General features: G+C 39.3%; 3 protein-coding genes across 4 annotated transcripts in view; 1 reads left to right on the forward strand and 2 right to left on the reverse strand.

Moving 5' to 3' along the window:
• Positions 1 to 8,223, reverse strand: part of SLC44A3 (solute carrier family 44 member 3) — a 98,549-nt gene extending 90,326 nt beyond the window's left edge. The window contains exon 1 of the mRNA XM_065841668.2: positions 8,171 to 8,223. The gene's annotated coding sequence lies outside the window, so the exon portion shown is untranslated. The remainder of the gene's footprint in view (positions 1 to 8,170) is intronic.
• On the forward strand, positions 8,175 to 14,959 carry F3 (coagulation factor III, tissue factor). Its single transcript, XM_065841672.2, has 6 exons — positions 8,175 to 8,295; positions 9,457 to 9,571; positions 11,592 to 11,776; positions 12,171 to 12,352; positions 12,470 to 12,629; positions 13,804 to 14,959. The coding sequence occupies exons 1-6, from the start codon at positions 8,226 to 8,228 to the stop codon at positions 13,941 to 13,943; spliced, it is 852 nt and encodes a 283-aa protein (XP_065697744.2). The 5' UTR covers positions 8,175 to 8,225; the 3' UTR covers positions 13,944 to 14,959.
• Positions 14,960 to 23,874: 8,915 nt separating this feature from the next.
• ABCD3 (ATP binding cassette subfamily D member 3) overlaps positions 23,875 to 27,175 on the reverse strand; it is a 30,136-nt gene continuing 26,835 nt past the window's right edge. For both annotated transcript variants that reach the window (XM_065842000.2, XM_065841999.2), the window contains exon 23: positions 23,875 to 26,923. In XM_065842000.2, the coding sequence (XP_065698072.2) occupies positions 26,846 to 26,923 (78 nt within the window). In that variant the 3' untranslated portion in view covers positions 23,875 to 26,845. The remainder of the gene's footprint in view (positions 26,924 to 27,175) is intronic.

Genomic DNA, 27,175 nt, shown 5'->3' on the forward strand with positions numbered 1-27,175 from the left:
TTTAACATGCACTTTCATTTCTCTTCCATCTTATTCTACATTATCCTATTTAAAGAGTGCATAGTTCTGTGTTTTTTCTAAATGCAAGTTAGTTTTGAGTTTATAAAACCCTTTAAAGTGCAAAAGTACCCAGCATTTGGAAAAGACCTAGGCAATGATAATTCCAAGTTTCCACTAACCTGAATACCTGCCACCAGCAGACATAGTACTTACTACTAGTTCAGCAAGGCACTGAGGAGCATAAGTTTGTAATTGGAAGCTTACAGGGAGATGGTTTTTACCATGGCCCAGTGTGGTTTAGATGATGGAGACTGATAGCAGGAAACAAAAACTGATCTGATGTTATTTTGACATTAAATAACATGGGGAAAGAACAATTGTAACTGGACTCAAAATAGTATTTTCTAAACTTAAAAATGTAGACTATCTGTAGCTAGTAATAGGATAATCTGAAAATATAAATCCTTAATGAGCAAAAGCATTTGCAATTCAGACTGATATATGTTATTCATTTTTAGTTTTTCTTTGTTCTAAGGAAAATATTCAACCTGAGAACATATTTCCTCTATGTACTTCAAATACACTCACAAAGCTCCAAATACAGCTAATCAAACAGCTACATGTCAAAGCTAACAGTTTGGAATGCCAGCATCTAGGCTTTACAAGAGAAGCTAACTTGACTCCTACCGCAAAATGTAATTACACACTTGTTTTAAAATCCTCAAGAGTTTCAGGTTTCAACATTCAGCACTTTGCTACAAACCACACAGCTTTTCTAGCTAAAAACTGGTTATTGGAAGTTGCCCTTCAGACCTTCTTTACTAACTCCTAAGTCAATTCACACAGTAAAAGTGCACTCTGTTAGCCCCCTGGTATGGTGAGAGAATGCATCTGGGTGCTGGCTGCCACAGGAGGATTGCTCCACACACAGGAATGTAAAGACTTAGTTCGTAACAATTTATGCTGCAATCATCTTATTCTTAAACTGGCTGAGTTAAAATTGTTTATGATGTTCAAATATAGAGAATAAGTATGTCTGTAAAGACCAGTGTACAGAGATACTCAAGAAAATCACTTCAGACCTTTTCTTTAGATCAGATCTAAGATGTTTCTTTTCCTTTATACTGCACAGCTAAGAAGCTGATTAGCAACAGCAATGTTCCTCTCTTTGCACAGCTTTTTTTGGCACGCTAAAATTTTAAGATCTTTACACTGACCTCTGTGATTTGAGCTGACAAATAATGTGAAGTAGCAGAGAACATCTTAGAAATTATATGGTCTCTGCCAGTATTTTGTCAATACTAACTGACATCAGAGAACAGCAAGACTCAAATCCTTCTTTCGCTCGCAGCATCTGGAGATGAATTCGAGCTTGAGCAAATAGTGCTACATTGGCCATTTAAACCTCTTAATTGGCCATTTAAGCCTTCATTCCTTGAAAATAAATTTTCAATCCTGACACTAGGGGCACAAATGCACTTAATTCAGTAAATATTTTGTCTGATTTACATTAGTGCATTTTTTAATAACATCACTTTTCAGTGATATTTAATTATTCAGTAAATTGTGCACAATTATGTCAAGCTAAATAGAGAGTACATGTAGCATTTGGATACTGTTCTTTCCATTATGATTTTATTAAAGAATAAGATACGACTTTAGTTGTATTTGCTGAACAATATACTATTATTTATTTTCAAAATCTCTAACAAAAACTTTCTTTAATCACATAGAGTAACTAATATTTTATGAAGTACAGTTCTAGCTACCATTAGCATGTTGCATTTTCTGATGAAAACAGAAACACGAAGATAATAAGTTCCAGCTATTAGGATTGTATATATCTTTGCTGAATCAATTTTAATACAAACTTTAAAAGTTCAAAACAAAGGCTGAACTGTAACTGATAAATGATACATTATAAGTCAGCCATTTCCCATTGTACAGAAATCTTTCAGAATTTGGAAGGCTGCCTCCAATCAAGGAGACAATCAATGCTGAGTCTTGTAGTAAGGTATAGTAACATACAGACTGCAGCATGCAACACTACTTAGGTTTTTCAGGAAGGAGAAACACGCAGTTCTGCAATGGAATAGAAAGATGACTGAAAGAACACAGCAATCTATTGTCTGAAGCTGGAGAAGTAAAGTCACTATTGGTGCACAGATTGTAATTCAAAGTACATGATGATGAAAATTTCTTTACATACTCCAGTACTAAATGGGAAATTGTGATACATTTTTAAAAATCAAACCTATGTTTGATAAGCTCATTGACTCTCTTGGGGTGTGATGCACATAAGCAGATTTGGGAAGTAGAGAAATTATTTCAGAATGAAGTCTCCTGGGCTGTACAACAGTTGAGGTACACTGGCATTGCCGGCTAATTCTGTTTGATCACCAAATCCAGAATTGTTCTCCTACAGCTAAACTGATCCATTCTCCAAATTTCTTTAACCTACTCACCCTCAAGTCAGCAATAAAGGCAGCGTCAGCAAAGTAATGTAATGCCAAAGAACAGAGATGCAGGATATTAAAGAAACACTCAATTTTGTTGGTTAGCTTTAGTACAGAATGTTTTTTTTGGTGTATCAAATGACTCTAAAATAGAAAGCTGTATTACAAGAGGACTAAACATTATAATAGAGAGGGGTTTACCTTTTCCTCTCTCACAGTTCCTAAGAATGGGTCTAATGAAGCTCTGTATATTTTACCTGTTTAATTTCCTAACCTTCAAGACATGCTCACATCAAGTATTTTTAAAGAAATGATTACCTCTACCACTTAACACCAAAACAATATCGACAAGGCTCAAAGTCTCCCTCCCTGAGACGCCTCCCCTGCCTCCCAAATGGGCATCATTTCCACACATTCCACAACTTTTTTTCTTTTCTAGTATCTGTTTTTTAAAGTATCTGTATGATAAGAGAAGGAATATGCATATGACTAATGTGGTAACAAAACAGATTTTGAAAGCAGAGTATCAGAAAATCATGCAAAAATCTGCTTCAGGATTTCTAGTATAAATGAGAGATTAATATTGTACATGTGATTCCCCTGTAAGAAATACCTTTTTCTAATTTCAATTTTTGTATCAATTTTACCTTCTTTTTTTTAACAAGTGACAGAAGTCCCATTAATGTCAGACTTGGACTTAAATTTTAAACTAGTTTTATTCCAGTGCAACTTTGTTGTTTTCAGTTAAGCTACATGTGATTTTATAAAATCACAAGGTAGTTTTAGAATCATAGAACAATTTACAGTAGTTTAGGTAATAAGAAAATTAGAGATGCACATTACCCCTTGTCCTATCATTGGTTGTCACCGAGAAGAGCCTGGCTCCATCCTTATAACACCCTTTATACATTTGTAAACATGAATGAGGTCACCCCTCAGTCTCCTCTTCTCCAAACTAAAGAGCCCCAGCTCCCTCAGCCTTTCCTCACACGGGAGATGCTCCACTCCCTTCATCATCTTTGTTGCCCTGCGCTGGACCCCCTCCAGCAGTTCCCTGTCCTTCTGGAACTGAGGGGCCCAGAACTGGACACAAGATTCCAGGTGTGGTCTCACCAGGGCAAAGTAGAGGGGAAGGAGGACCTCTTTCGATCTACTGACCACCCCCCTTCTAATCTCTTTACTGTTTCTGACTCGATGCTTATTGATGTAATCATCACCTGTAATTCACATTACAGCTAGGGAAGATAGAGCTGTTTAGCAGCTATAAAAATAGGCCAGAAATAACCAGAGTGCACTGCAGAATTGCTCAGTGACCAGAGTAACTTTCGACAAGTGTGTGCATCTAATGAATTCTCACACTAGTTCTCATATACATCTGCTATACTTTGGTGCAGAAAATTACCACAAATGAGTTACTCAGCTTTTAAAGATTTATGAAGTATCTACATAATTAATTTAAGTTTCTATATTTTTTCCTTATCATCACTAGGGGCTACCATATTCAGACATTCTTCTTTGCTCTTAAAAAAAAAAGCACAGTACTATGATTATGACAGAAGAACAAAAATTAGTATAAAATCAAGACATTGTACATTCCTAACTTCACCATAGACTTTCATCGTATCCACAGAAGAGTTGGTTGAATAGAGTTTCTTCTCTATGTATAAAATACGTGCAATACAACCCACAGGATGCATAGAATCTAAATTTATTTATTATTTTAAGGCATTTATATGCAGAGGTAGAAAGTGTTGATGTAAACTTGCTCTCATTTCAAGACTTTTCCTCATTTTCCGCATTCTTCCTTTTCCTCATTTCAAGGACCCTTTCCTTTTAGAAAATTGGTTGGAACTGGAAAAGATTGGAAGAACAAAGACCTATGCCAGGTACATACAGTGTATGTTATTTAATTTCACACCCTATTTACTAGCACTACATACAGATATATTATACATACAAGACTCTTTCACTTATCAAATATATTATAGAGCTGCTAAAGCAATGTTTAAAGGCAGTGGTATTTGTGAGTCTGTGTATGCATTTATAACACAGTATTTGATACAGCAGCTCTGCAAGATAAATGCTAACGTATTTATAGAAGCAGGTATCAAGACAGAGGTTGCTCCCTAAACTTCTGGTTTATCTAATTAAATATAATTAATTGTATAAGTAAATTAATTATCCAATCATATGGGACACTGCAATGAATTCAACAAAGATCTGAAAAAACAGGCGAAAGGAGAAATATCAGGACCAATTTCATTTTGGAAAAAGCTCCCAGGGATTTCAAATCTTCAACGAGTAAATTTTACATTATTCAGTTTGAAAATATTGCTGACTTCCATGTTGTCATGGGACCATGAATATTTTAAAGCACTACAAAATTTCAAAACGTCAATAATTATTACAAAATTATACTTACAATCTTGCAAAACTATCAGCTTAAGGAAGCTGATCTGTTACTAAGGTCACCTGAGGCACCCCACTTCAATGTCAACAATTATATATGATAGTACATAAAACACAATGTTGAAATCGCTCTGCTAAGCAATAAATTATTTTGTAGCTCTCCCTAAGCTAACCAATTTAGAGATCTAGCAGATTTTATAATAAAAATAAATACATGCATCTCTTTCAAAAAGCCTGAAGTTTCACAAATTTAGTTTCTCTTTTCTCCTCACTTTACCCATCATTAGTGTGTGGATTGGCACCATGGTACACAGAATAGAAATCTCGATAATCTTCTTGTAATCTGAGAAACCTTCCCAATGGTGAATAACCTGGATTCTACTAAATTCACCAGAGCAAAGAAGTCACAGAGCTGAAGAGATCATCTCCTAACCCAAAGCATACAGCCAGACTTGTGCCCCTGTGTGACTTCCACATATTCTAAAAAATCACAGTAAGATCCTGGCTTCCATCAACAGAATTGTCTCATCTATTTCAGCATTTAAATAGATTAATCTGTCTTGTTTTAGATGCCTATACTAGGAAAATGTGGATTTCACCTTAGGAATGAAATTTTTCTCAGCTGACTGTAAAATGAGCAGAGGATGACTACATTGGCTAGAGACACGTACAGAGCTGATGCTTACATTTTGACATTCCACGGTGGGAGCCAAGTTCTAAACTTCTAGGCAAATTACCAGAGCTCTAAGTCAGCATAATGCTTGCCTGCACATAGCAACATATATTTGAAATAAGGGGGAAAATTTCTGTCTTAAATGAGCTGTTGAAATACCACTGCACTGGGCAGGACATGTGACCAGGATGTCACAGTTAAGTCACTAGCTGCTGAGCAGACTCAGAGACATCAGCCCGTGTCAGGCAGCGCAGGGTTCCTCTCCTCTCCCACACTCATTAGTGCCTGGAGTCAGGCAGTGCTGAGCAATTCTCATTCCTCAGTCGAACCTGCACCAAGACTTGGTGAAAGAGGAGAAAGAAGAGCAGAAGCAGCAGCAGCAGTAGTAGTTCTTCCGTCGCTGCTTCTCCCTGTCCATCATGCCCTTCTCCTGCCAACCGGATCAAGCTACAGTGTCCCCTTGACACGCTTTCTTTCCCCCCAGCTTCCAAATTTTCCCTTTAACTTCCTTCCATCAGAATGGCTAGCTTAGTAAAGTTACCCTATTTCCTCTAACCACACAACGTTTGAATGATTGATCCATGCACATCGTCTTGCTCCAGGTCTGCTTCCCACCACTCTGGTAAACGGATGGTCTCCTTCCCCACAGCATGGAGTGGGGCATCTAAAAGCCTAGCCCCGGTGAACTCTGAAATATCTTGCTAGAAATTGGAATGAGGTAACACTGGTCAAGGTGGTTAGTCTGGACAGGATCTGGAGGGTTCCCCACCTATCTCAAGTATGGGAGGTCATGACAGAAGTAGTGGGAGTGAAAAGGATGGGCAGGAGCAGGGGATCCTGAGATCACCTCCATAAAAACCTAAAAACCATTGACCCACTTTCCATCTTTCGTGACTGCATTACAAGGAAATTAACTGGAATTAGAGCCTAAATGTGAGTTAAAGTTTTACATAAGCACTTCTTTTCTTTAAACAAGTAAGTATTGTTTCTCTTTGTAAAGTCCTCTGGAAAGCAACTGTGACCTTACAAGGTCACAATCTTGAAAATCAAGTCACACAACATCTGTATTCTACACAAAGTTAAAAGCATACAAGCTTTTTGGCTGATGTAATACTGACATACACTACATAGGGACAGCATTGAATTTTGATCAGAAACAAGGAAGGAAAATTAGAAAGGTTGTAGCTGGATTTTAATGAAGGTTTGCTGATAATTTGAAAATCGAGGGTTTAGGTGCATCTTGGAACACACTATATGAATTCTGATGGAGACTGTGGTTGAAATATATATTGAAGTTTGGTCTGTATGCATTTATTCTGCATTATGAGACAGAACTGATTGTTTGCATCAAAATATGTGTCAATTATGAAAATTAAAGGCAATTAAATATTAAAATTCCCCGTTAGGCGTCTCATCTACTGGTATTTTCCAGGAATGAAACATTGTACAATACACCATCAAACCGAAGAGTCAGCTTAACACTGTAAAACGCATCTATCCCCTTCATTGCATAATAGGTTGTATTATACTATATAGTCTGTTTCTCACTTTCCCCGCAGAAGATTCAGGAGCTAAGTGCGAACACAGCTCCCTCTAGAGCTTGAGTATTAGGTGAAAACACAGCACACAAATCCTGGCTTTGAAAGTTTGGTTAAGTGCTTAGAAAAGCAGCACCATGAGAAAGAGCAATACAGCAAACCAGAGAGGCCAGGGAGCCTGTCACAAAGGCTCCAGGCTGAGATTCAAAAAACCTTCTGACAGAGACAGATTAGATTCCCTGTTACCTGTGCAAACGGCATACCTTTCCAAAGTAATCTTGTAGGAAAAGGGTTAACATGTCCCTTGTTTATGGGAGAGGTGAGGTACAAATCCCTGAACACTCAAAACTTATTTGCTGTCTAGTAAGACAGGAAAGCTATTTCAGGGTTCACATATGTATGCACATGGAGTCAGGGAACAGAGGATGTAAGCTAGCTGAACAGTTGTGTGAAACATTTTGTGTGGTGAGGCAAGAACTGACATATTTAGCCCTTCAGAATTTACAGGATCTTTGTTAACTAACCCAATATCACTTCCATGGGATCAGCTGCCCTCCAGAGCCATCACTTCTGAGTCAGGGTGGTGCTAGCACCCCTTGCCCTTGACAGCCAGCCAAAAGTTTGTAGTGGATGAAGCTGGTTGTCAAGTATTGGTCAGTTTCACCAATATTCCATCCGATGCCCAACAGAGGGGAAGGGAAGGGTGGTACAAGTGTATGGGGACACGGAGAAGGCAGGGAGATGCAGACTGCGGGCATGTCCAGGTGTGCAGGCAAGTCCAGGTGTGCTTGCACATTCAGGTGGGCCTGCAACTGGGGACACGGTGCCACGGCTGGAGTGGCTCGGAGGACATGCCACCACTTCTCACAGTGCCCCTCTCCTTACGGTAATGCCAGTTTCCTTGAAGATCCCCTGCTCTGCTTGCTCAACCCCGGGAAGCCTGAGTTCTTTCGCCAGCCCCGCTCCCGTTCCCCATGACCCCGTCTGGGCCGGTCACCCAGCCTCCGCCGCTCCCACTGCCTTCCTGGCCGGGGAGTCCCCGCCTCTCCTCCCACGGATATAAGCCAGCGCCTCCCGCCCCGTCGGCAGCTCACCGCGTTCAGCCCCGTCGGCACCCCGTCGGCACCCCGTCGGCTTGCCCCCCCGAGGATGCTGCGCGCCGTGGCCGGAGGACGTGCCCTGCTGCTGAGCGCCCTGCTGTGCCGCCTGGCCGCCGCCGGTGGGTAACGGCGCGGGGCGGGCCGGGGGCCGCTGGCTCGGGCGGACGGGACAGACAGCGGGGTCTGTCCCTCTGACAGGAGAGCCGCCCCGCGGCAGCGGCTGTGGCGGGGGCAGCGGCTGTCGCGCGCGGGGCCGCTGGGGAGGGGGCAGCGCTGTGGCGCGGCGGGCTGCGGCGGCCCCGGCTCCCGCCCGACTCCGCTTCAGCACCCGGCCGCGGAGGGCTCGGGGAGCCGGGGACCGCTTCCTTCCCTTGGGAATCCTTAATGCCCACGGCCCCGTCGGTGCTGGGGTGCAGGGGGTCCTCAGGGATCGGTGGTTGCACGCAGCTGCTGGGCTACAGTAACAAGGAGTGATCTGCTGGATGTCTTTCCCTTGGCCCCGGTTGCGAGCTTGTCAGAAGGCCAGAAAAGGTGGTATTCAGAAAATAATGAGGATGTCGCTCAGTGCAACTCTGGGTTGCCAGAGATTACAGAGGTTGTGCGGGGTTTCCCGCTCTGGCTTCCTCCCGGGCTGTTCCCCGAAGCAGCTGCGGAGCCAGCTGGGCGGTGGGCTGCTGGTCATCGGGCTGCTGGTCACTGGGCTGCTGGTCACTGCGGCCTCTCTCCCCTCTTGCTGCTGCGCCAGCCTCGAGTTCATCCCAGGGTAGCCCCTCTCACATGTTCACATGTGGGGCAACCACTGATTTTTAAATATTTCATGTTCCGAAGATAAACAAAAGGGGAAAATAGGAGCTAATGCCTTCTGCAGCAGATACAGCTAGGAATGATTTTGAACTACACCACATTTATTTGGTGCTTGGACATTCTCATGAGTATTTTTAAGCTTTTGTAGCTGCTTTGGAGGCCTTGGAGGTCTCTTCCAACCGAAACGATTCTATGAAAAGAGCAATCAGACAGAACTCCAAATAAGTTACCTCAGCAACCTCAGAGTTATAAATGGGAAAATAATTTTCTCCTTGTATTTCTCACTTCTGCCAGGTCGCATTCCTTTAGTAAGACAAGCATAAGCCCAGAGGGCAGGACTGAGAGCATTCCCCCCCACAAAAACTTTTCCAAGTAGCGATTAACAGCAACTGCTCCATTTAATTAAACTGACTGCAGGGAACCAGGAATTACACATAATGTGGCTGATGGCACTCTTCTCTTTTCTGTATTTAAAGACAATCCAGAACTACCAACAGCAGTTAATATAACCTGGTCTTCAATCAATTTTAAAACCATACTACGATGGCAACCAAAACCATCGGGTTACTTCTATACAGTAGAAATACTCGGGTAAGTAGATAACACCAAGGTGTGCTCATTAATGGCAATTGAAAAAGGTACAAATACAGGGTACTCAAATATTTCTGAGACTGAATGTAACAGGGAAAGAGCCCAAACATGAGGTATAGGAAAATTGCCAACCCAGATATTAGTACTTGTTTGTATGAAACTGTAAGAATATCTGATTCAGGCTTCTGGTTTTGCCCACTTTAGAAACAGAAAGTTGAGCTTTAGATCAGTATTTCAGTTCTGGAGTTCAGTGCAGGCCAACTGCACTGGTGATCTAGGCCAAGATACTTTGAAGAAGTTGACAGTGAATCTGACATACCATGTATTAGATAGAACTTGACCTTTATATGTCTTTCAACGTGTCTGGACTGAGTCTTTCGTCTTTAGTCTTGGGAGGTGTCTGATAAATGAGTCTGCATTTTATTCTAATCGATGAATCACAGTAAATGAATGATTTGTCTTGCTGGGTAATACTAAAAATTACCTTTGTTCATCTACCTTTGTCAAGACTTTCTCTATCATCACGTTTTATGTGAGCTATCAAATACTGTGGACACAAAAAGTAGCCAGCTTATGTGAAGTGTCTAACATCTCTTTCAATACTGCACAAAAACTTCCATGAAGTCCAGTAATAAATCTATGCTGTTCTTAAATCCCATATTAATACATAGAGCATTATTAAATATGCCCCAAAGGGAAACTGCGTCATCAACTCTCCTACATATTAATGAAAATATGGTACTGTAGTCTCTTCTGTCTGTACAAGGAGCATAGAAATGAGGGCTGTCTCATGACTAATGGATGAAATACCAGTGCAATGGCCTGATGTGTTCTTTTATTCTTTTAATAAACACACACTAGCAGAATGGATTTTATTAATTTATTAATCTGGAGTTTCTTTCCAGCCATTTATGCTTGCAAAAAAAAAAAAGTCTGTTTTCCTGGGATTCAGTATAGAATAAAGTACAGTTATGGTACGGAGACACTCCTTTAGACAAGTTGCTGTTACAGATGAAGCGTGCTTAAATGTTTGCTTTCTCATCTATGTACCTTTACAGAGTATGTCTGTTTGATCACAAAGATCAAATCTCTGTCCCTTTTCAAGACGTCTCCATAAGAAATCTGGTGAAGTGAGAAGGGAGTTCAGGCAACTTGTAAATAAAACTTGACCTACTTGGAGGAAAACTCATTTGTCAAATTCCAAATGGTCGGCACTCTTGCTCTTTCAGCTGAGATCACACAGGTTTTTTTCCTTAGTTCACCAGCAAAAACAGCAAAAAGAATTGAAGCTATAATATCTAATTTTCTTTTTCCTTACTAGGAAGTAAAATGAGGAATTAACTTTTTTTTTTTCCCCTGGTTTCATTATTGCTCAAGTAAATGGACCTGCTTTCCAGCATTTAAAAATCAAGAGAAATGCATGAGTCATGGGTTTTGTCAATATTTAAAAACTGTAATTCTACAATGAAAATTGCTGCTACTGGCTGGATCTTAGTGACATTTGCACTTGCACAAGTGCAAAAAAAAGTTATATATATGAGGAGACATTGTTGTCACATTCAACAATTAATATTGGTGTCAACAGAGCTTGCTAGGACAGGTGATATTTCTTAAGAGTTTTCAGATGCATCAGGGATAACACTTTCAAAGTGATTCACGCATCTTACTTTTTTAAACAAGTCTACTACAGAAAAATCCAAAATCAGAACTACTTGTTGTTTATATTCAATTCATATAAAAGATTGAATTTTTAATTCATATATGTATGCAGTAACATATTTCTGTGTAATATGGGTCATATTTGATTTACTTGATTCTACTCTGAATTGTGAAATACAGTTGTACAGGATAGTGGTCTTTAAAAGTTTTTTTCTCTCCTTTTCAGCATAGTAGACTTGCAAAATTGTTCCACTGGATGAGGGAAACCTATACAGTTTGAGGGGGGAAAATGTTTTTGACGTATCTAAATATGTAAAAGTCTGGTTGGAAAGTGTTGATGTTTCTTTCTTGTTCTTTTCAGAAAGACATCTGACACCAAAAAAAAATGCATACGGACAGAAGAAACAGAGTGTGATGTTACTGATGTGCTCAAGAATGTAAAAGAGACCTATACAGCACACATACTCTCTGTAACGTCCTCGAGGATGGATAACTTTGAAGAACCACCTTATGCAGTCTCTGAAGAATTCACACCTTATAATCAGAGTAAGTAAGATTGCCAATTAAATCTTACAATAAACTTAATTTCCAGACTCTTTCCATTCACTTAAATAAGGTTTAGATTGAGCCTAAAATTTTTCCAATAGATTCTTATCATACTGATATCTGAGAAGATGACATTCAGGCGTAAACCTTTCCTGTTGCAGGGAAGTGTGTAAGATTTTAGCTACTGTTTGTTTCTCAATGCAGTAAGCAGATTATTTTATTAACACTGTGTACTGGATGAAGATATTTGTTAATAGTCCAGGATTTCATTGTATTACTTTGGTTCTCTAAACATGTAGTAGATTTGAGGAGGGGAGTGAGGGGAGGAAGAAAAAGGAACATGTTGTGTAGAAAAGATGATGTCAGTTTTTTAATTCTAAAAATGCTTGTTTAGCTGTCATCGGAAAACCAGAGATACAGAATTACACACAAAAAGGTTCGAAACTGAATGTGGTGTTCCAAGATCCACTTATACCGTATACGTTTCCTAACGGAAGCTTTCAAAGTATTCGAGATATTTTCCAACATGACCTGGAATACAGACTCTATTACTGGAAAGATCAAAGTTCTGGAAAGGTAAGGTCTAACTCAACTTTTTACATATTCTGTAGCTGTATTATAGCTACACAATTTCTATTAAGAGCTAAACTTCTGCAGAGAACACTTTCTTGAAATATTTTTTTTCCTTTACAGAAAGATGCAACAACAAAAAGCCATACATTTGAACTAAGCGTTGACAGCTCAAAGAACTATTGTTTCTATATACAGGGAATCATTCCCTCCCGCAGAGAAAATCGTAATGGTCAAGAAAGCGTGGTGCTTTGTACCAGCGTAGGAAGAAATATCTTAGATGGTAGGTATCTGGCGAAGTTTGTCATACAGTCTTTAGCGTTCAAACAAAAAAGACACTTCAGTTCTGATTGTATTTTTATACCTCTTTAAATTGTGATGCCTGTTACAGAATAAACTATTTACTGTGTAAGTGAGAGGACAGTCTGAACACGGAAACTCATGGGAAGAACTCACATTAAGTGAGAGTCCACCATCTCTAGCTGGTTGGAATTGGTTTTAGGATTTTGCTAAACTTTTTTGATTAGTTTTAAATTCTCTGAGTTGATGACTGATCACTGAGGATTCAGATCTCATCACTAGCCTTCACCTTCATTTTTTTGTTTTCTAATTGTTTTCCTCAGATCCTTTGAGCAACCCGTCCTACAGTAAGTTCTTGAAGGACTAGGTCTAAAACAGGAGTGCTGGAAACCTACAGATCCATTGACTTGTAGTTTGAACTGAAGTTTAGTTATTATCTCAAAAACAGATGATGAGACTAAGCCTCTCTTCACTGTTATGTTACAAGGTCAGAGGCTGGCAGATTGACTTCTTTATTGGTAAATAAGTTAGTGAGCAGTCAGTGAATCAACCCATCTAATTCCAAACAAACAACCTGGATAACACTTTCTTCAATATAAAGTCATCAATATTTATTAAACAATATCACATTGCTGTACCATATTTTTCTTCTCCACCAGATAAGAATACTTGCACTCTAGAAAAGCTCTTCTAAAATTGGCAGATTAACTCTCTCAAATTAACTTTCTTATCTAGATATATGTTTTTGTTTATCACAATAGTTGAATTCTAGTAAATTACAACTTGAATAGAAATATCTTCTCTTGGTGATTTCAGCTTCTAACGTAGAATACATTTCCACTTTGTTTCACAAAGTGGAATACAGTGGTAGGAGAGAGGTTTGACTTATTCTTGTGGTGGTACCATGGTATTTTAGTCCAGTAACTAAACTAAATTAAAACCTAGTGTGAAGAAGGTGAAATAAGGCTTTACTTCAGCTCAACAAAATTGCATTAAAATTAATTCAGTTCACACTGGGGTGGTCACTCTAGTTCTGTGATACTGTAAAATACAGAAAGCATTTAGTTTAGTGGAGTGAGTTCTAGGAGTTTGTAGCACTGTGACATTATGGCTTTAGATAACTGAATCTTGGCTTTTTTTTTTTTCTTCCCCTACAGAATATGGGGCAGAAGTCTTTATCATCATAGCAGTGATAGCAATTGTGGTCATCACTCTCGCCATTGTCCTGCCAGTGATCCTGTGTAAACGCAAGAAAGCAAAAGCTGCAAGAGAAAAGGAACCACTTAATGGTGTCTAAGGAAAAAATATTGTGGACACTATGAAAAAAAAAAAGGCAAAAATCAGAAATTGAATGATTGGGTGGAGCCTTTTAGCCTCTCCGATACAGGAGTTTTGAAGCCCAAACGTTACATGGCTTCAACAATCTGTTAGTTACAGATGAAAAACCCAGATATCAGGAAGTCCCTGTGTCACTAGTGGCCAGAAGCTGGAAGAGCATTCTGGTGATCTGTTTACAGTAGTCTAACCCTGCTCATATACTCTTCCCAAGCTCCTTCTTTGTCCTGTCTGAAACAGGATTCTGAACTAGATGGACCTTTGACTTGACCCGGTACAGCCACTCTGAACATATGGCCTTACTGAGCCAGACTTATGGTACTTGTGAGGGGAAAAAACACTACATTTGAAAAACATGTGTCCTTTACCTAACTAAAAGGTACACCTGTCTGTTTCTATGAAACAAAACCTGTATTTACCTGACTTTTAACATTATTAACTGGTGAAATGATCTGTTAGTTCAGATGTGATGAAGACGCTACTATTATTTCTGCACTTCTTGGATAAAATTAGCTTGGTCCATTTATCTTTGGATATAGGTAAACGAACTGAAACTACTATACTAGCGCCTTTTAAGGAAATCTCTTGAAGTAGGTAGCTGCTATCCATCTGGAAAGCATATCCAGAATACACTACACCTAGAGCTATACAGACAGAGTAGTCTGATGGTTCCAAGTAAGTGTTAGAAAAAATACTTTGCAGTTTTTGAGTCAATAGTAACTCACTTCATGCAAGCACTGAGTAGGTAGCAGTATTCACTGCATTTTGAACATTATTTTTAATTAAACAGTTGGTGAATGAATATTTTATGTGGTATAGATTCAAATTGTCTTGGTGATGGGACTTGGAGGTACTTGTTGCTTTGGCTATTTTAATATTTATTTTATAAATGAGAATCTAATTTTTATACTGGTGATATCTGTATTTATAACGGTAATTTATACTTTTCTAGTGAAATAAAGGTGACTGGGAAAATAAGACTTTCTTTTCCTTTTTTTTTTTTTTTTTTTAAATGAAGTACAGTATTCATTCCAGAACTAAATTAAAAATACATTTAGGAAATTTATCTTGCAACAGCAATGTGGGCAAACTGCCAGAAGTCCGACCAGCACTCTGCAAAATAGACTATCAGGACACCTATGCCTATAACGATAAAGATATGAGAAGCCACAGTTAATCAATGGATGAAAGGTTTTGGAGAGTCCCAAGTCACTTTTCAGCTGTATGTGAGCAATTATTCAGTGTTTGCATTCACAGCTTCTCATTCTAATGGAAAGTATTGCTGGTATCTCTTGGATGTGTCACGTAGGGATCCCCACAGTGGTGCCCATACTGCTTGTGGTACTAATGTTCATTCAAGGCATTATGGGGCCTGGCCCAGAGATGAGAACTGCTGCAACTAATGTTGGTATCTACTGCTGCTGCTAACAATGGTGGTAGGCACAAAAAACCAAAAAACAACCTATCGAGAGAACAGAATAAAAAAAACCACTTGCATTTGGCACTAATTGTTTGTATCTCTAAACTTTATACAGATCTTAAGATACTCATTGCATTTATAGGAAAGAATAACATTATATAAAATCAATATCCAAATCTACCAATTTTTACACAACTGTATTTTACGTTTTTCATTCCTACTGTGTTATAGGTACCTTCCTTGTATGGATTAAGGTTCCTGTGAACATGTGAATGTGGTTTATGGGGGCTTTCTTTGTTCTTTAATTCTCCTTTTTACAGAGGGAAGAAAACAAACACCATCATCCTCTCAAAAAGACCCCTGTTTACTTAATATTGTGTAATAAATGCTTAATGCATTTTCTGCTGATGCGTAAGCCTTATATGGAAGAGGAATCTTACAACAGCAATCAAAAATACAAGAGCTTGTGGGAGTAAACTTAAAAACATTCCAAGGTTGTCATCATCACTTCTCTTCCCTGTGGTGTTCTGCTTCCTCAGCTTCATTCAGTGCCAAGCTGAGAAAAGGGAAGAGCTCACAGGAGAAGAAAAGCCTGTAGATTACAGCACAGCTTTTATTAAACTAGACCATACAGTTGATTGTCATGAGCTACGCAGAATGATATTATAAATCATGCTTCATTACTTAAGAGATTTTTGGTTTGTGCTGAATATGAATGTTGTTTTTATTAAAATAAATGAATAAAGAATGCCCATAGAAATGCAAACAAGTGTCTTAAACAGCATAAGAATGATCCACTACTGCACAAGTTCTGGAAACCTGAAGTGCTTCTGTTCCCTAGCTGCAGTATGTTACCGTCCAACAATGCTGAGTAACCAGAGTCACGGGGCTCGGAGATCCTATTTCAAAGAGGTTTTTTTGCTCTTTGTGGAGACAGTTGAGAGAAGGGGCTTTTTATTGCAAACTTCCGGAAGCATTATCCTTTGAGCCAGTGTACTGAGCCCACGCAAAATATTTTATGCAGGGATTCAGTTTTCTCAGAGTACCAGGGTGGGCAAAAGGAGTTGTTGAATAAAGGGTATTGTCACTAGGAAGAAAGACTAGATCCTATCTACAACACATGTGGCCACTTCAGTACTGTACTGATTCAAGACAGAACCAGCCACCCAGGGAACCGATGTGAGAGAGGGAAGGCTTTTCCTACGCACCTAAGCTCCCCAGCTTACCTTCTAAGCAGGTTTCTGTAAGCAAGTGTGTTCCTACTGATGCTCCTGATTGCCTGTTCTACTTTGCTTCTTGTCATCTCTTGCAGGAGAAGGTATCTGGCTATTTCATGTGGATAAAACCACTTGTGCAGTTCCCTGATGCAGTACTTGTGTTCCCTCCTTGTTCAAATGAATAGGTAACACTGCCTACTGTAATAAGGCACTTTCGTTTTATAGTACTGCTTTAAAACCTCACTCTTCTTCATGTGAGTGAATAAAGGCTGGTATTGTTCTGTTACTATTCTGCCAGCCCTAAAAGCATTAGAGACAGGAAAATTACTACCATTATTTAAAATGAACAACTGTACAGGACTTCACAAGTGCATATATGACAGATACGGCAGCAAGCAGCTTAGCTAATTTATTTCTAGCAGACTCAGCTTTCCACTGTGAGAATGCTGCTGCTGAGAGGCATGTAATGGTAAGAATGTGATTATAAGCTTAACTTGGATCACTAGTTATGTGGCAACTCAGGACAAAGAGTTTCTGCATTAAGTAAGTGAAAATAAACAGCTGTGACAGATCACCTTCTTGGTTCAGTTTTGTCATGCTGATGATTTTGCAGGTTAGTAGTGATTGCTACACAGTTTCAGAACCTTGTAACACGCAGGAGTGGGCTTTTGACAATACCAGACCCAAGAGTCAACAGAGTAGTCTTCTAATTACACAGTATTGATCCACATGGGAATAGCCAAGCTTTCCATAGTCTGTCTGGGGGACAGAGAACACCTGGTGTTAATGTTTGAGGAAGACAGGAAAAACAAAAAAGAACACCTGCTAGACAGGCCAGAAGCAGGAACCAGCCGGCTGAAAATCTTTCCACAAACATTAGGTGTGGCGTTATCCACCACAACAGCTCTCTCACACAGTCCGCCCATTCCCTTGACAAAGAGAAGCTGTCACAGAAAGCTGCCTTTTCCTTGTTTGCTGGTGTGTCTCCTCCAGTGCTCTATAGCAGGACACTTAAAAGTTCGGGCGTAATTACCAGGACAGATGTGCTGTGAAACTCCTCTTCCTTCCGCCTTACAATGAGAAGTCTTCCAGCTAGTGAGATCCTTCCGCTGCTTCTGGCGGCATTCGGCCCATACAGCCCACTTCTGTACCTCCCACAAGGTCCTTGCAGGAACCTCTTTTCTTGTAATTCCTCAGTTTCTAACTGTAGCTCAGTTAGGCAAGTTCATACAAAGATGTGCCTTGGGGACTATTTCTTCCAGTAAAACCTGCCAGCACCTGGGAATAATGACACAGCCGTGTTCACTGTCTCCAGGGCTTTTATAGCCAGTTCCTGTCTCACATATCCAATTCCAGGAATTGTGCCTGTTTCTCATCTTGTCAAAGTTTGTGCCCTGATAGTGACATGCTTCAGTGATTTGCTCCTGCAAGAACCTCACAACCTTCTGCTCCTTCCTTTTTTTACTGTCTACAGCTTCCCTAGGTCACTGTAACTGGATCAATGACTTCCAGAGCATTTGCTAGCACTGCTCTGAGTACCCTTCTCTGTGCACTTAATTACCTTTAAATATTAATGTTTTAGTGGCTTCTTTAATTAGCCATTAAGTTATTCATCAGCACTCAAAGAATATTCATAGTTCCAGATCTCAGTTATCCTCACTGATGTGTTTTTCTTCTATTTTTATTTTCAAATTTTCTACCTAATTAGTTCAAGAAATATTTAAATAGCAAAGTACTCAGACACGGATATATTCACAAAACTATTTCATCAAAAGAGGTTAAATTAAAAACCTCCTTCCTCTGCATAGATATTTTCCCAATGAGATCACATGATAGTTTTTTAATTAGTTCTTCAGTAATCACATAACTCAATTAAAAATCTAGTGTAGTGAAGGAGCTGGAATGACAAGTTAGATTTTAAAAATACTCATTATTCCAGGGGAAAAAATTGGTGTTTGTGTGGGTGTGGGGTTTTTTTGGTTTATTTGTTTTTAAAGAGTACATCCCAGGTTTTCCCTCTGCTGCCTTCATACTTTACCATCTGTTTACACCAAATACATACATCTCCACAGAGATGATAACCACATTTCCCATCTTTCCACTTTATTCATAACATGATGATCTGCTTCCAGAAAGCACAAAGGCTGCAAACATACCATGGCCTGTCGCTGCTGCAGCTATTGTTAGAGTAGTGGAACCATGACCAGACCTGTTCCTCCTTTGCTCTTGGCGCTGCCGTATCAGAGCGGGAGCGCTGCAGACACAACCTGCACTCGGTGAGCCGCCTCTCCATCAATTCTGCCGCTGCGCATCTGGTGTTAGGTTTCTTGCGACTACAAAAGGTGACCCCAAGCGGCAAAACAAGGCATAAGCAGTATGTTAACAATTCAAGTTTTCCTAAATGGCTAGTACACAGATATGCAGTTTGAATCCACATTTCACTAAAATTTGAAGGAAAAGTGCATGTGAAACTTGTTAGATCGTCTCTTTCCTAATAATGAAGAGAAACAGCCAGTTTGAACAGCTCAGCGAGATCAGATAGGAAGGGCAGGGGCAGCTCTCCCCCCTGAACACACTCCCTGTCTTCCACTCAGTCTGTGTTTCCCTCTGCCAGGTTCTCTGGGGATCTTGGGTTATAACAAACCTTGTCTTGTCCCGTTTTAAAGCACCACTGGAAACAAGGCACAGTTAGCAATCCAGCTGGCAGCAACAAGTACTTATTTACCTATTGTTTGCCTTATGGTATTACAGCCCACACAAAACCATACTTCCTTCTCCTGATGAAGTTCTCTTTTAGTCTCAGAAAACTCAGGAGTAGCTCAGAATTAGGAGATTTTCACATTGAATGTTAAGCTTCTTACCAGATTTTCTTTCCTCGGTATGCTTCAAACAGAAAACAGATTCTTCTTGCTGCCCTTTTAACTCTTAGAAAACAGCCTGAGAACCTCAGAGAAGGGACTGAAGCCTTCTAGGAGCACTAGAAAATGTGTTACTACTGCACACAGCATAAACTGAGCTGTAAAAGCCAAGTTATGTTGAAGTACAAGCTATGTTTGGAACTGTGATAACTTGCTGTCAGCAGCAGGGAAAAGAAAGGCACGGGTAGAATAGCTGGAATGCAGCTGTGTTTGTAACAAGGCTATTTTGGGCTTTACGTGCTTTGAGTTCTGAGCTTGTCTCAAAAAAGCAACCCAAAAAAAAGGCATTTGAGGGAATGACCTTCCACTCTAGAGGCACAGACACAAGAACTTGAAACAGGTTGCAGGTGAGGGTCCCATGACTCTCAGGCAGGTCACTATACTATACAACAACATCAGGGACCATAAAATACATGAGATATGCACGAACTACTATCATCTGTCAGCCCCGCCTACTCGACTCCCTTCTATCCCACTGGCACAAGGCACTCCAGTGCCTCAGGGGAAGTTTACCAAGGTAACACACTAACAATGATTTTCCTGAATATTGAAGCACTAATCTCATGCAGCCTTTTCAAAATTCTCTACTTAGTACTACTATAAACACACCTATTCTAATTTAAAAGAAAGAAAAACAAGAAAAAACTACTTTAAATTGTTTGTTATCTAGCTAGTATTTGTGGGTTAACAAAAGACGACAATGTCAATGTGTAGATTTGACCTTGGCCCTTAGCTCCTTACTAAGTCCAAAAAAAATTTGCTAATGGTTCCTGGCTTTCCAGACAAGTTCTGTTGCAATACCTCAGATTGCACCCAAGTTTTAAGAAGCCTCCAGCACACACTTTCTTTTTAATCATTATTTTCCCAAATACATTCGCTTGTCAGGCCTTCTATAGTACTTCCATTATATCTCAGTCTTCTACTAAGTCTGTCACATCAGCAGCTTCTGACACAGCTGTTTTTAGCTCTGTTGCTTTTGTGCCAATACATTTCCACGCTAGAATACCACAATAAAGTAAATAAAGGCTACTTTATTTTGGAGAGCATCTTCACACTACTTACCTTGCTATGATTCACAACAATTAAAATCAGTCGAATGGGTTTTAGTACCTGCTTGCACCAAACCATTCAGTCTAAGGAAATGAAGGGTATATATGGCTACACAGAAGAATGTCTCTTCAATTATATATGTGGAGTATCTTTTCCGGAGCAGTATTCTCCATATTTTCTATAATCAAGTTTAAAAAATTAGCTGTGATATGTGCTGAACTCTGAGGTTATTTTAATGCAAAAAATTTGCTCAGTCATGTAGGTGGAGTTCCTTATTTCTACCCAAGTAAACCAATCTGAGCACTCTTAGTTTTGTCCAGACAGCATTGACCTCATTTTTCCAGTTGTGTTCTATTTTGGTGCAGCATCATCTGTGGATGCCTCTTGTTTCCCAGAATGAGGGATGGGTGGGGAATAAGGATGGTGGTTTGTGGACAAGCAAAGCAGTGAACAGGGCTGGGCACTATAGCACAAGCGCTCCCTTTGCCAGTAAAAGCCATTGTATTGAATCTTTATGGTTTAGACTTCCCAAAGGTCACCAAGAGTGAGGTTTCTAAACAGTGTGAGAGAGATTGTGATTGTTAAGCCTGGTTTGTGGAAGATAACACTCCACAGAAGTGGAGTGTCCAAGTTCCTTTCTCTGTTTTAAAATGCCAGTTGGATGATTATTCTTGCACTGTTGCATTCCCTGCAGGATCATTGGCAAAATGTCTTGAGTTTCCAAAGTCAATCCCCACAGAATTTCACCAGATGTTCAGGCATATTATTTCTATTTAAACCCTGTATGTCATATTTTTCAAATTATTCCCTTAAGACAGCTTCTGTCTGTGAAGCTCCAGGCTGCCTGTCATCTGGCTCCGCTTTTGCATATAAGGAAAGAGAACGATACAGCAGTTCAAAGGTGGCTGAGCAACTTTGAAGATAACATGTTTCAAAAGTTTTAATGTTAAAAGACAAATTGCTTTCTTGCTAATCAAGCTTAACTATATTCTGTTTCAAGATGAAACCAGTTTCATGTTACGTTTGAATGCGCATGGCAGGATGAGTTTCATCAGAACATACAAACATATTATAGGAATCTGTAATGTGCACTGCAGTTCTAAACTTCAGGTCAAGTTTAAGGCATTGTTAATAAAAATCAGCCTGTATCCAGCACAATAGCAAGAGCCTGGAACCACAACATGTGAAGGGAAGAACACTCAACCTTCTCCCAAAACAGTTGCACATCACCAAGAAACCTCATTCCATGCTCATGAAAAGGACAGCAGCTTTATAAGCAGAAATTGGCACTTGCACACTGTTGATCTTCTTCTTGACAGAAAAAAGTTGTGGTTTATTTTTTTTTATCTAAAACCAAGGTAACTTTGTCTCCCTACTGTTTTTCACAGTTGGATTTCAGGAGATCATTATCACAGACATTTCTACGTCATCTCAAAGTATGTATGACAATTATATAGACATTTTAATAATGGATTTTTAACACCTGTGTTGATGATAGGACATCTTGATGGTTTTTCGCATTTCTAGACCACTTCAGAAGATTAGGTGATGCACTGGTACATGCTGAGTCTGCAAAGAGCTGAATCCTGTGGAAGGATCACTGAATTAGTTCTTTCTCTCCAGTCCTAATCCATGGGATATTTCTTCTTTATAGATTTAAGAAACATGAAGACTGAATTCCCTATTCTGCAGAAGCACAGTAAGTCATTTATGTTGTCAATACTAGATGTGATTTACTTTAAAAGCCTGTCAAGTAAGTGTCATGGTAGCACTGTATGCTGCTTTGTTTCTCACTAGTCGTCTTCTCCAGTACACACCACAGAGCTAACAAAGTGACAGTACATCCAGAATTTTCTTACAGCACAAGTCACTTTCAAATGGTGCTAAAGTAATCTTCTATTTGGGCTGTCCAGCTGCTCATGTCTACTGTGGATAGATTGGAATAGTTGCTCCACTTCATTCGGGCAAGATCCCCCCGCAACACACATACTGCCCAGGATGTAGCTTAAGATGCCAATTTTTCCCAGAAGAATTACAAGGCTCAGGTTGGATTTCTGTAAGCGTCTCCTGCTGGTTTTTTTTTGATAAGAACAATACAGCCACTATGCAGTGAAACATGTTTTGCACTGGGGATGGAAGGTGACAAGGTTCAGAGTGATGTTCTGTTCCCCTTGCACCTTATCCCAGACCCATGCCAGTGCTGTAGAAATCACCATCACCTCCCCCCCAAAAATAGTCTTCATATCAAGACGACTTAATTTTTTCTGAGAGGGGGCAGCTGTCTGGAGCTTCATTAAACCTTCAGAAATACTGCACCAAGGCTACTGAACATCCTCAGAAGATGATGGATTGATCCTTGAAAAGGAGTTTGAATATGTTGTTCCATGGTTTTAGTTCTACTCTTTCAGGAACTGATGTTTTTTCCTCTACATAAGCAAGGACTGAAGTGTTGAGGCACAAAAACCAAGCATTTGGAATGAAATGGGCAGCTGAGAGCCCAGAGCTGAACAAGTAACAGACTTCGCACCACTCTAAATATTAAATTTAGGTATTAAACATCACATCCACATAGAACTTCATTTCTTTTTCTCTCTAGCTAACCAGCTACAAAGAATGACACCTATATTTTCAGCCTGCACCCATGGTTGAGGAACTTCCTTTCAAAGGGAGCTCTACCCTTTAAGAATGCTACACAATACACTTGTTGCACAACTCATCTCAGCTAAGAGAAGGAAAAATTAGTACTAATTAGCACTAGAAAACCCTGATCACAAGAGAAGACCCTTGAAATCAGTTCATTTAAGCATAACCTAACCACATTAAAACCAGAAATACAATAAAGGTGGAGAGTGATTATCCCATTTTCCTCAAGGCACAAAGATTAAGGAGCACTCAAAATAATTTCCACATTTAGTACTGATATTGTGCTAAGCTTATTCAGGTCCGCACCCTTCTTAAATCAATAACCTTGAAGGTAAAAGAGGTGGCCTGTGGACAAAGGACAGAGAGGAGAGGTCGGAATCAGTGCAGGCTTAGAACAGATTAATGCATGTACAATCCAATTGCTCTAAGTACATACCTTCAAGCATTCCACCCATGTTTTCTGTTAAGCCTACAACTGGATGGCATCATCTGGCTGATTCCAGGGTGAATTTCAGACAGTGTTATGGCTATATAAGCTGAAAACAAGCCAACTGGCTCATTAAGTAACTTGAGATTTGTTGAGTACATTCACTGTGTTGTTACAAAATTCCTAATCACATCACCAAGAAACATAAAAAGCCTACATACATTTTATCTTTAGATTTATTATTATTTCAGAGGCACTTAATGTCTTACATTTATTTAGCGCCATTTCCCCCTCCAAAACACTTTACAGTATTTGCATACAGGAATGTTTCCCACCACTGTTGAAATGCAGTCATCTGACTATTACCAGTACCATCTTCAAAGCACCAACAGTTTGAGACTGAAAATATTCATCAGTACTTTGTCTTACTAAGATAGTTCAGAATTCCAATTTGCAAATTTCCAGCTTATGGTATTAAGAAGAACTAACAGCTAAAATACAGTATCACAGTGCAATTCTGCAACAGACCTGAGACTTGGATCATTTTCATTAGATTGTTTACAATCTTTCATTAGACCAAGTCTATCTCAAAATACTTTAATGTAAGGCCTTTTAAGAATAAAATTCTAAGCCATCATTCTTTTTCATGCTTTCTTTATAAGCTTCTCTTACAAGCACAGGAGAATATTTTTCTCTCCTTCCAGTCTATTTAGAAACACTAAGTCCTGGTCCCAAGGTAATACTAGCATCCTCAGTTTCAAAGAACTTCATGGCATCTAAAGGCAAAACTATTCCTCCTTGGTTATGCAGTTGGATTTGTTTGTTTTGCTTTAGTTTATAAAATAAATCTGAGATTACACAAAAATCTGTTATTAACTAAGTCAATTGTGAAGTACCTTGGGATTGGCTGCCGGGTTGCTATACAAGTGTCAGCTTGTTTTGTTTGTTAGTGTTAAAAATACATCAAAGTATCCCAAGTTCACTATTCCACTGCAAAGCCTGCCCTAGTCACAAGGATAACAGCAACTTTCTCATTTTAGAGATTTTTTTGTCTTTCTACAAGGCTACTAAAACATCCCTTCCAAGAGAAGAAGTTGCATTTGTGCTGAGAACTTTCACAAAAGAAAAGAAATAGCTATCTGGCATACCTATTTTCACGGTTACAATTAAAAAAAGACGACCACCTCACATACAGCATGCTGCTACATGCTATGTTATGGCTGATGTGAGAATCAATGAACAGAAAAACAATTAGTGAGATGAGATATCTATTTGCCTTCTTGTGGACCAAGTACAAAAAATTATTCTGGTACTTTATTCTCTTGAATACAGAACACTTCTTTTGATTTTCATTGCTGCATTATATTGTGAATCTCCTGTGGTCACAAGATTCTTACACCAGGAGAGCTGTTTGCATTTGAGTACTACGAAAAAACAGTAGTACTGACAGGTATGGGCAAGAACTATGATTAAAGGAAATAATAACAGGTAGCAATTTCAATGTGAATGATGATAACTACTCAAATCGGCTAAAAATTAACAGTGGTGCATTTCAGTACCTATCCATTTTAGAAAAAGTTGGCTTTGTATTCAATCTAAACCCTTAATAAAGATGCACAGAGAACAGATTTATTGCATATTTTATGCATGCCTTCATGTAGTGCATTCCTACATTATATTTTATATGGAACACTAAAAATCTACTAGACCTTCAATGTAAAACAGGTATTGTAAATTTTTGTTTTAAAGCCTAAACAGTGATTGTTTAATACTTTCCTATTCTCTGATCACAAAAATCACCTTGCTGCATTTATGTCAAAGTCATATGGCAATCACAGTAATCATCTGTATGAAAACAATGGCTACAGTAAACAATTTTAAAAGCTTGGTTTCTTCAAAGGGATTTGGCAGTTGGAACAAGAAAATGAACAGGGCTCAGAGATCCTTAGACGACAACAAGAATCACTGGTGAATAATCTGTATCAGAAATCAAGAAACCTCACAACAAATAAGAGAATAAATATGAATGATGAAAGCATAATTTTAGGCTTCACAGCCCAGAAGTCCAAGCAGGGATTACCATTATCACTTGCTTCTAAACTCAGATCTGAAGGGCAGCTAAAACCACAAGATCTCAGTTTTTGAAGAAGGAGAAAAGAAAGAACTTGGAAAAAGCAACTGCTGTATTACAGGACTGAAGACACAGAGGACAGGCAACAGTCTGCTGTTTCACAGATGAACATTTTTGAGTCCATTCTAACCCCTCCTGATTTCCAGAGAACGACTGGACCCATATTCTTTTCTCTGTTTCTACTGTGGGAGCCATTCGTTTCCTCAGAGCTGAAAACACACACAGATGGTTTGACATATGAAACAAAATTTTGTTTTTTCTCCAGTCCTTTCCTCCCTCAACCTCCTCTGGACTCTTCATTACCAAAGTATTTCTCTGACAGAAAAAGGACAGCTGGGGTGGAGGGACGGATGAAGCTCTTGCTAAATTGGTAGAGAATAGGACTGCTGAGCAGAAGAGAGAATTGTACGGACAGACAGATGTTAAAAATAATCGGAAAGCCAGCAAAGACCAAGCTTAATTTTTTAAGCAGAAGGATCTACTTCTTTCTTTTAGGTTCAGTCCATCCTTTATCAGCAAGGGTGTATTGGCTACATGACAAGGGTTGGTCAAGGAAAAGGCTCTTTCATTTGACAGGGCACAGATCTGAAGGTGGGGCAATGTCCTGCACCGTGCGAGATAACTCAGAAATATGCATAGAACAGAGCAAAAATCCAAGACTGCTTTGCAGGAAGAAGAGAGGTAGCAACCCTAATTTTAACAGGGCTTTTCACTGAAGGGAAAGAAGGTCTACAGAAGTCAAATCAACTGATTTCAAATGGTTTGCATCCCAGGATGAATCAGGTTACACTGATTTAAGCCCAATTTAATTTAGGCAGGTTTTTAAACCACAAGAATAAGGACATTCTTAGTACATATCAATAATTAAACCAACATATACACAATTATCAATATCCTACATAATAGTAAATGCTTAACAGTTTGTTTTGGGTTATCCTAGTTAATTTGTTTAAAAAACAAGCTGAGTAGTTTTATTGTACAATGTCTGTCATTCTACGCATTTCCTGTAATCACCAGTATCTGTGGCAGTTCATCTCTGTAGCAGTTCAGTTCATGAGCTAAGATCCAAATTCAACTGTGTCTTCCGTTATTTTCTTGAACTCATAGTTCCCTCTGCCGTCCATATGCAAGTAAAACTGAAATAAAACAACATACATTATCAGTCACCTTAAAATTACCAGGTCTAAACATTCCTAAATAAGTTATACTCTGAAGTAGTTCTTATGCAAAATCTTAAGCTCAGCTAGCCGGGGTGGGGGTAAGCTTCTCCCACATCATGTTTCATTAAATTCAACTGCCTCTGGGAAAACAGGTAAACTGTTTCTGTTCATATCATCCATCAGTCGGCTAATGGGCACACCTTGATTTAACACTCCTGTCTTGGGTTT

Source organism: Patagioenas fasciata, chromosome 6 (genome assembly GCF_037038585.1).
Source record: "Patagioenas fasciata isolate bPatFas1 chromosome 6, bPatFas1.hap1, whole genome shotgun sequence".
Taxonomy (NCBI): Eukaryota; Metazoa; Chordata; class Aves; order Columbiformes; family Columbidae; genus Patagioenas; species Patagioenas fasciata.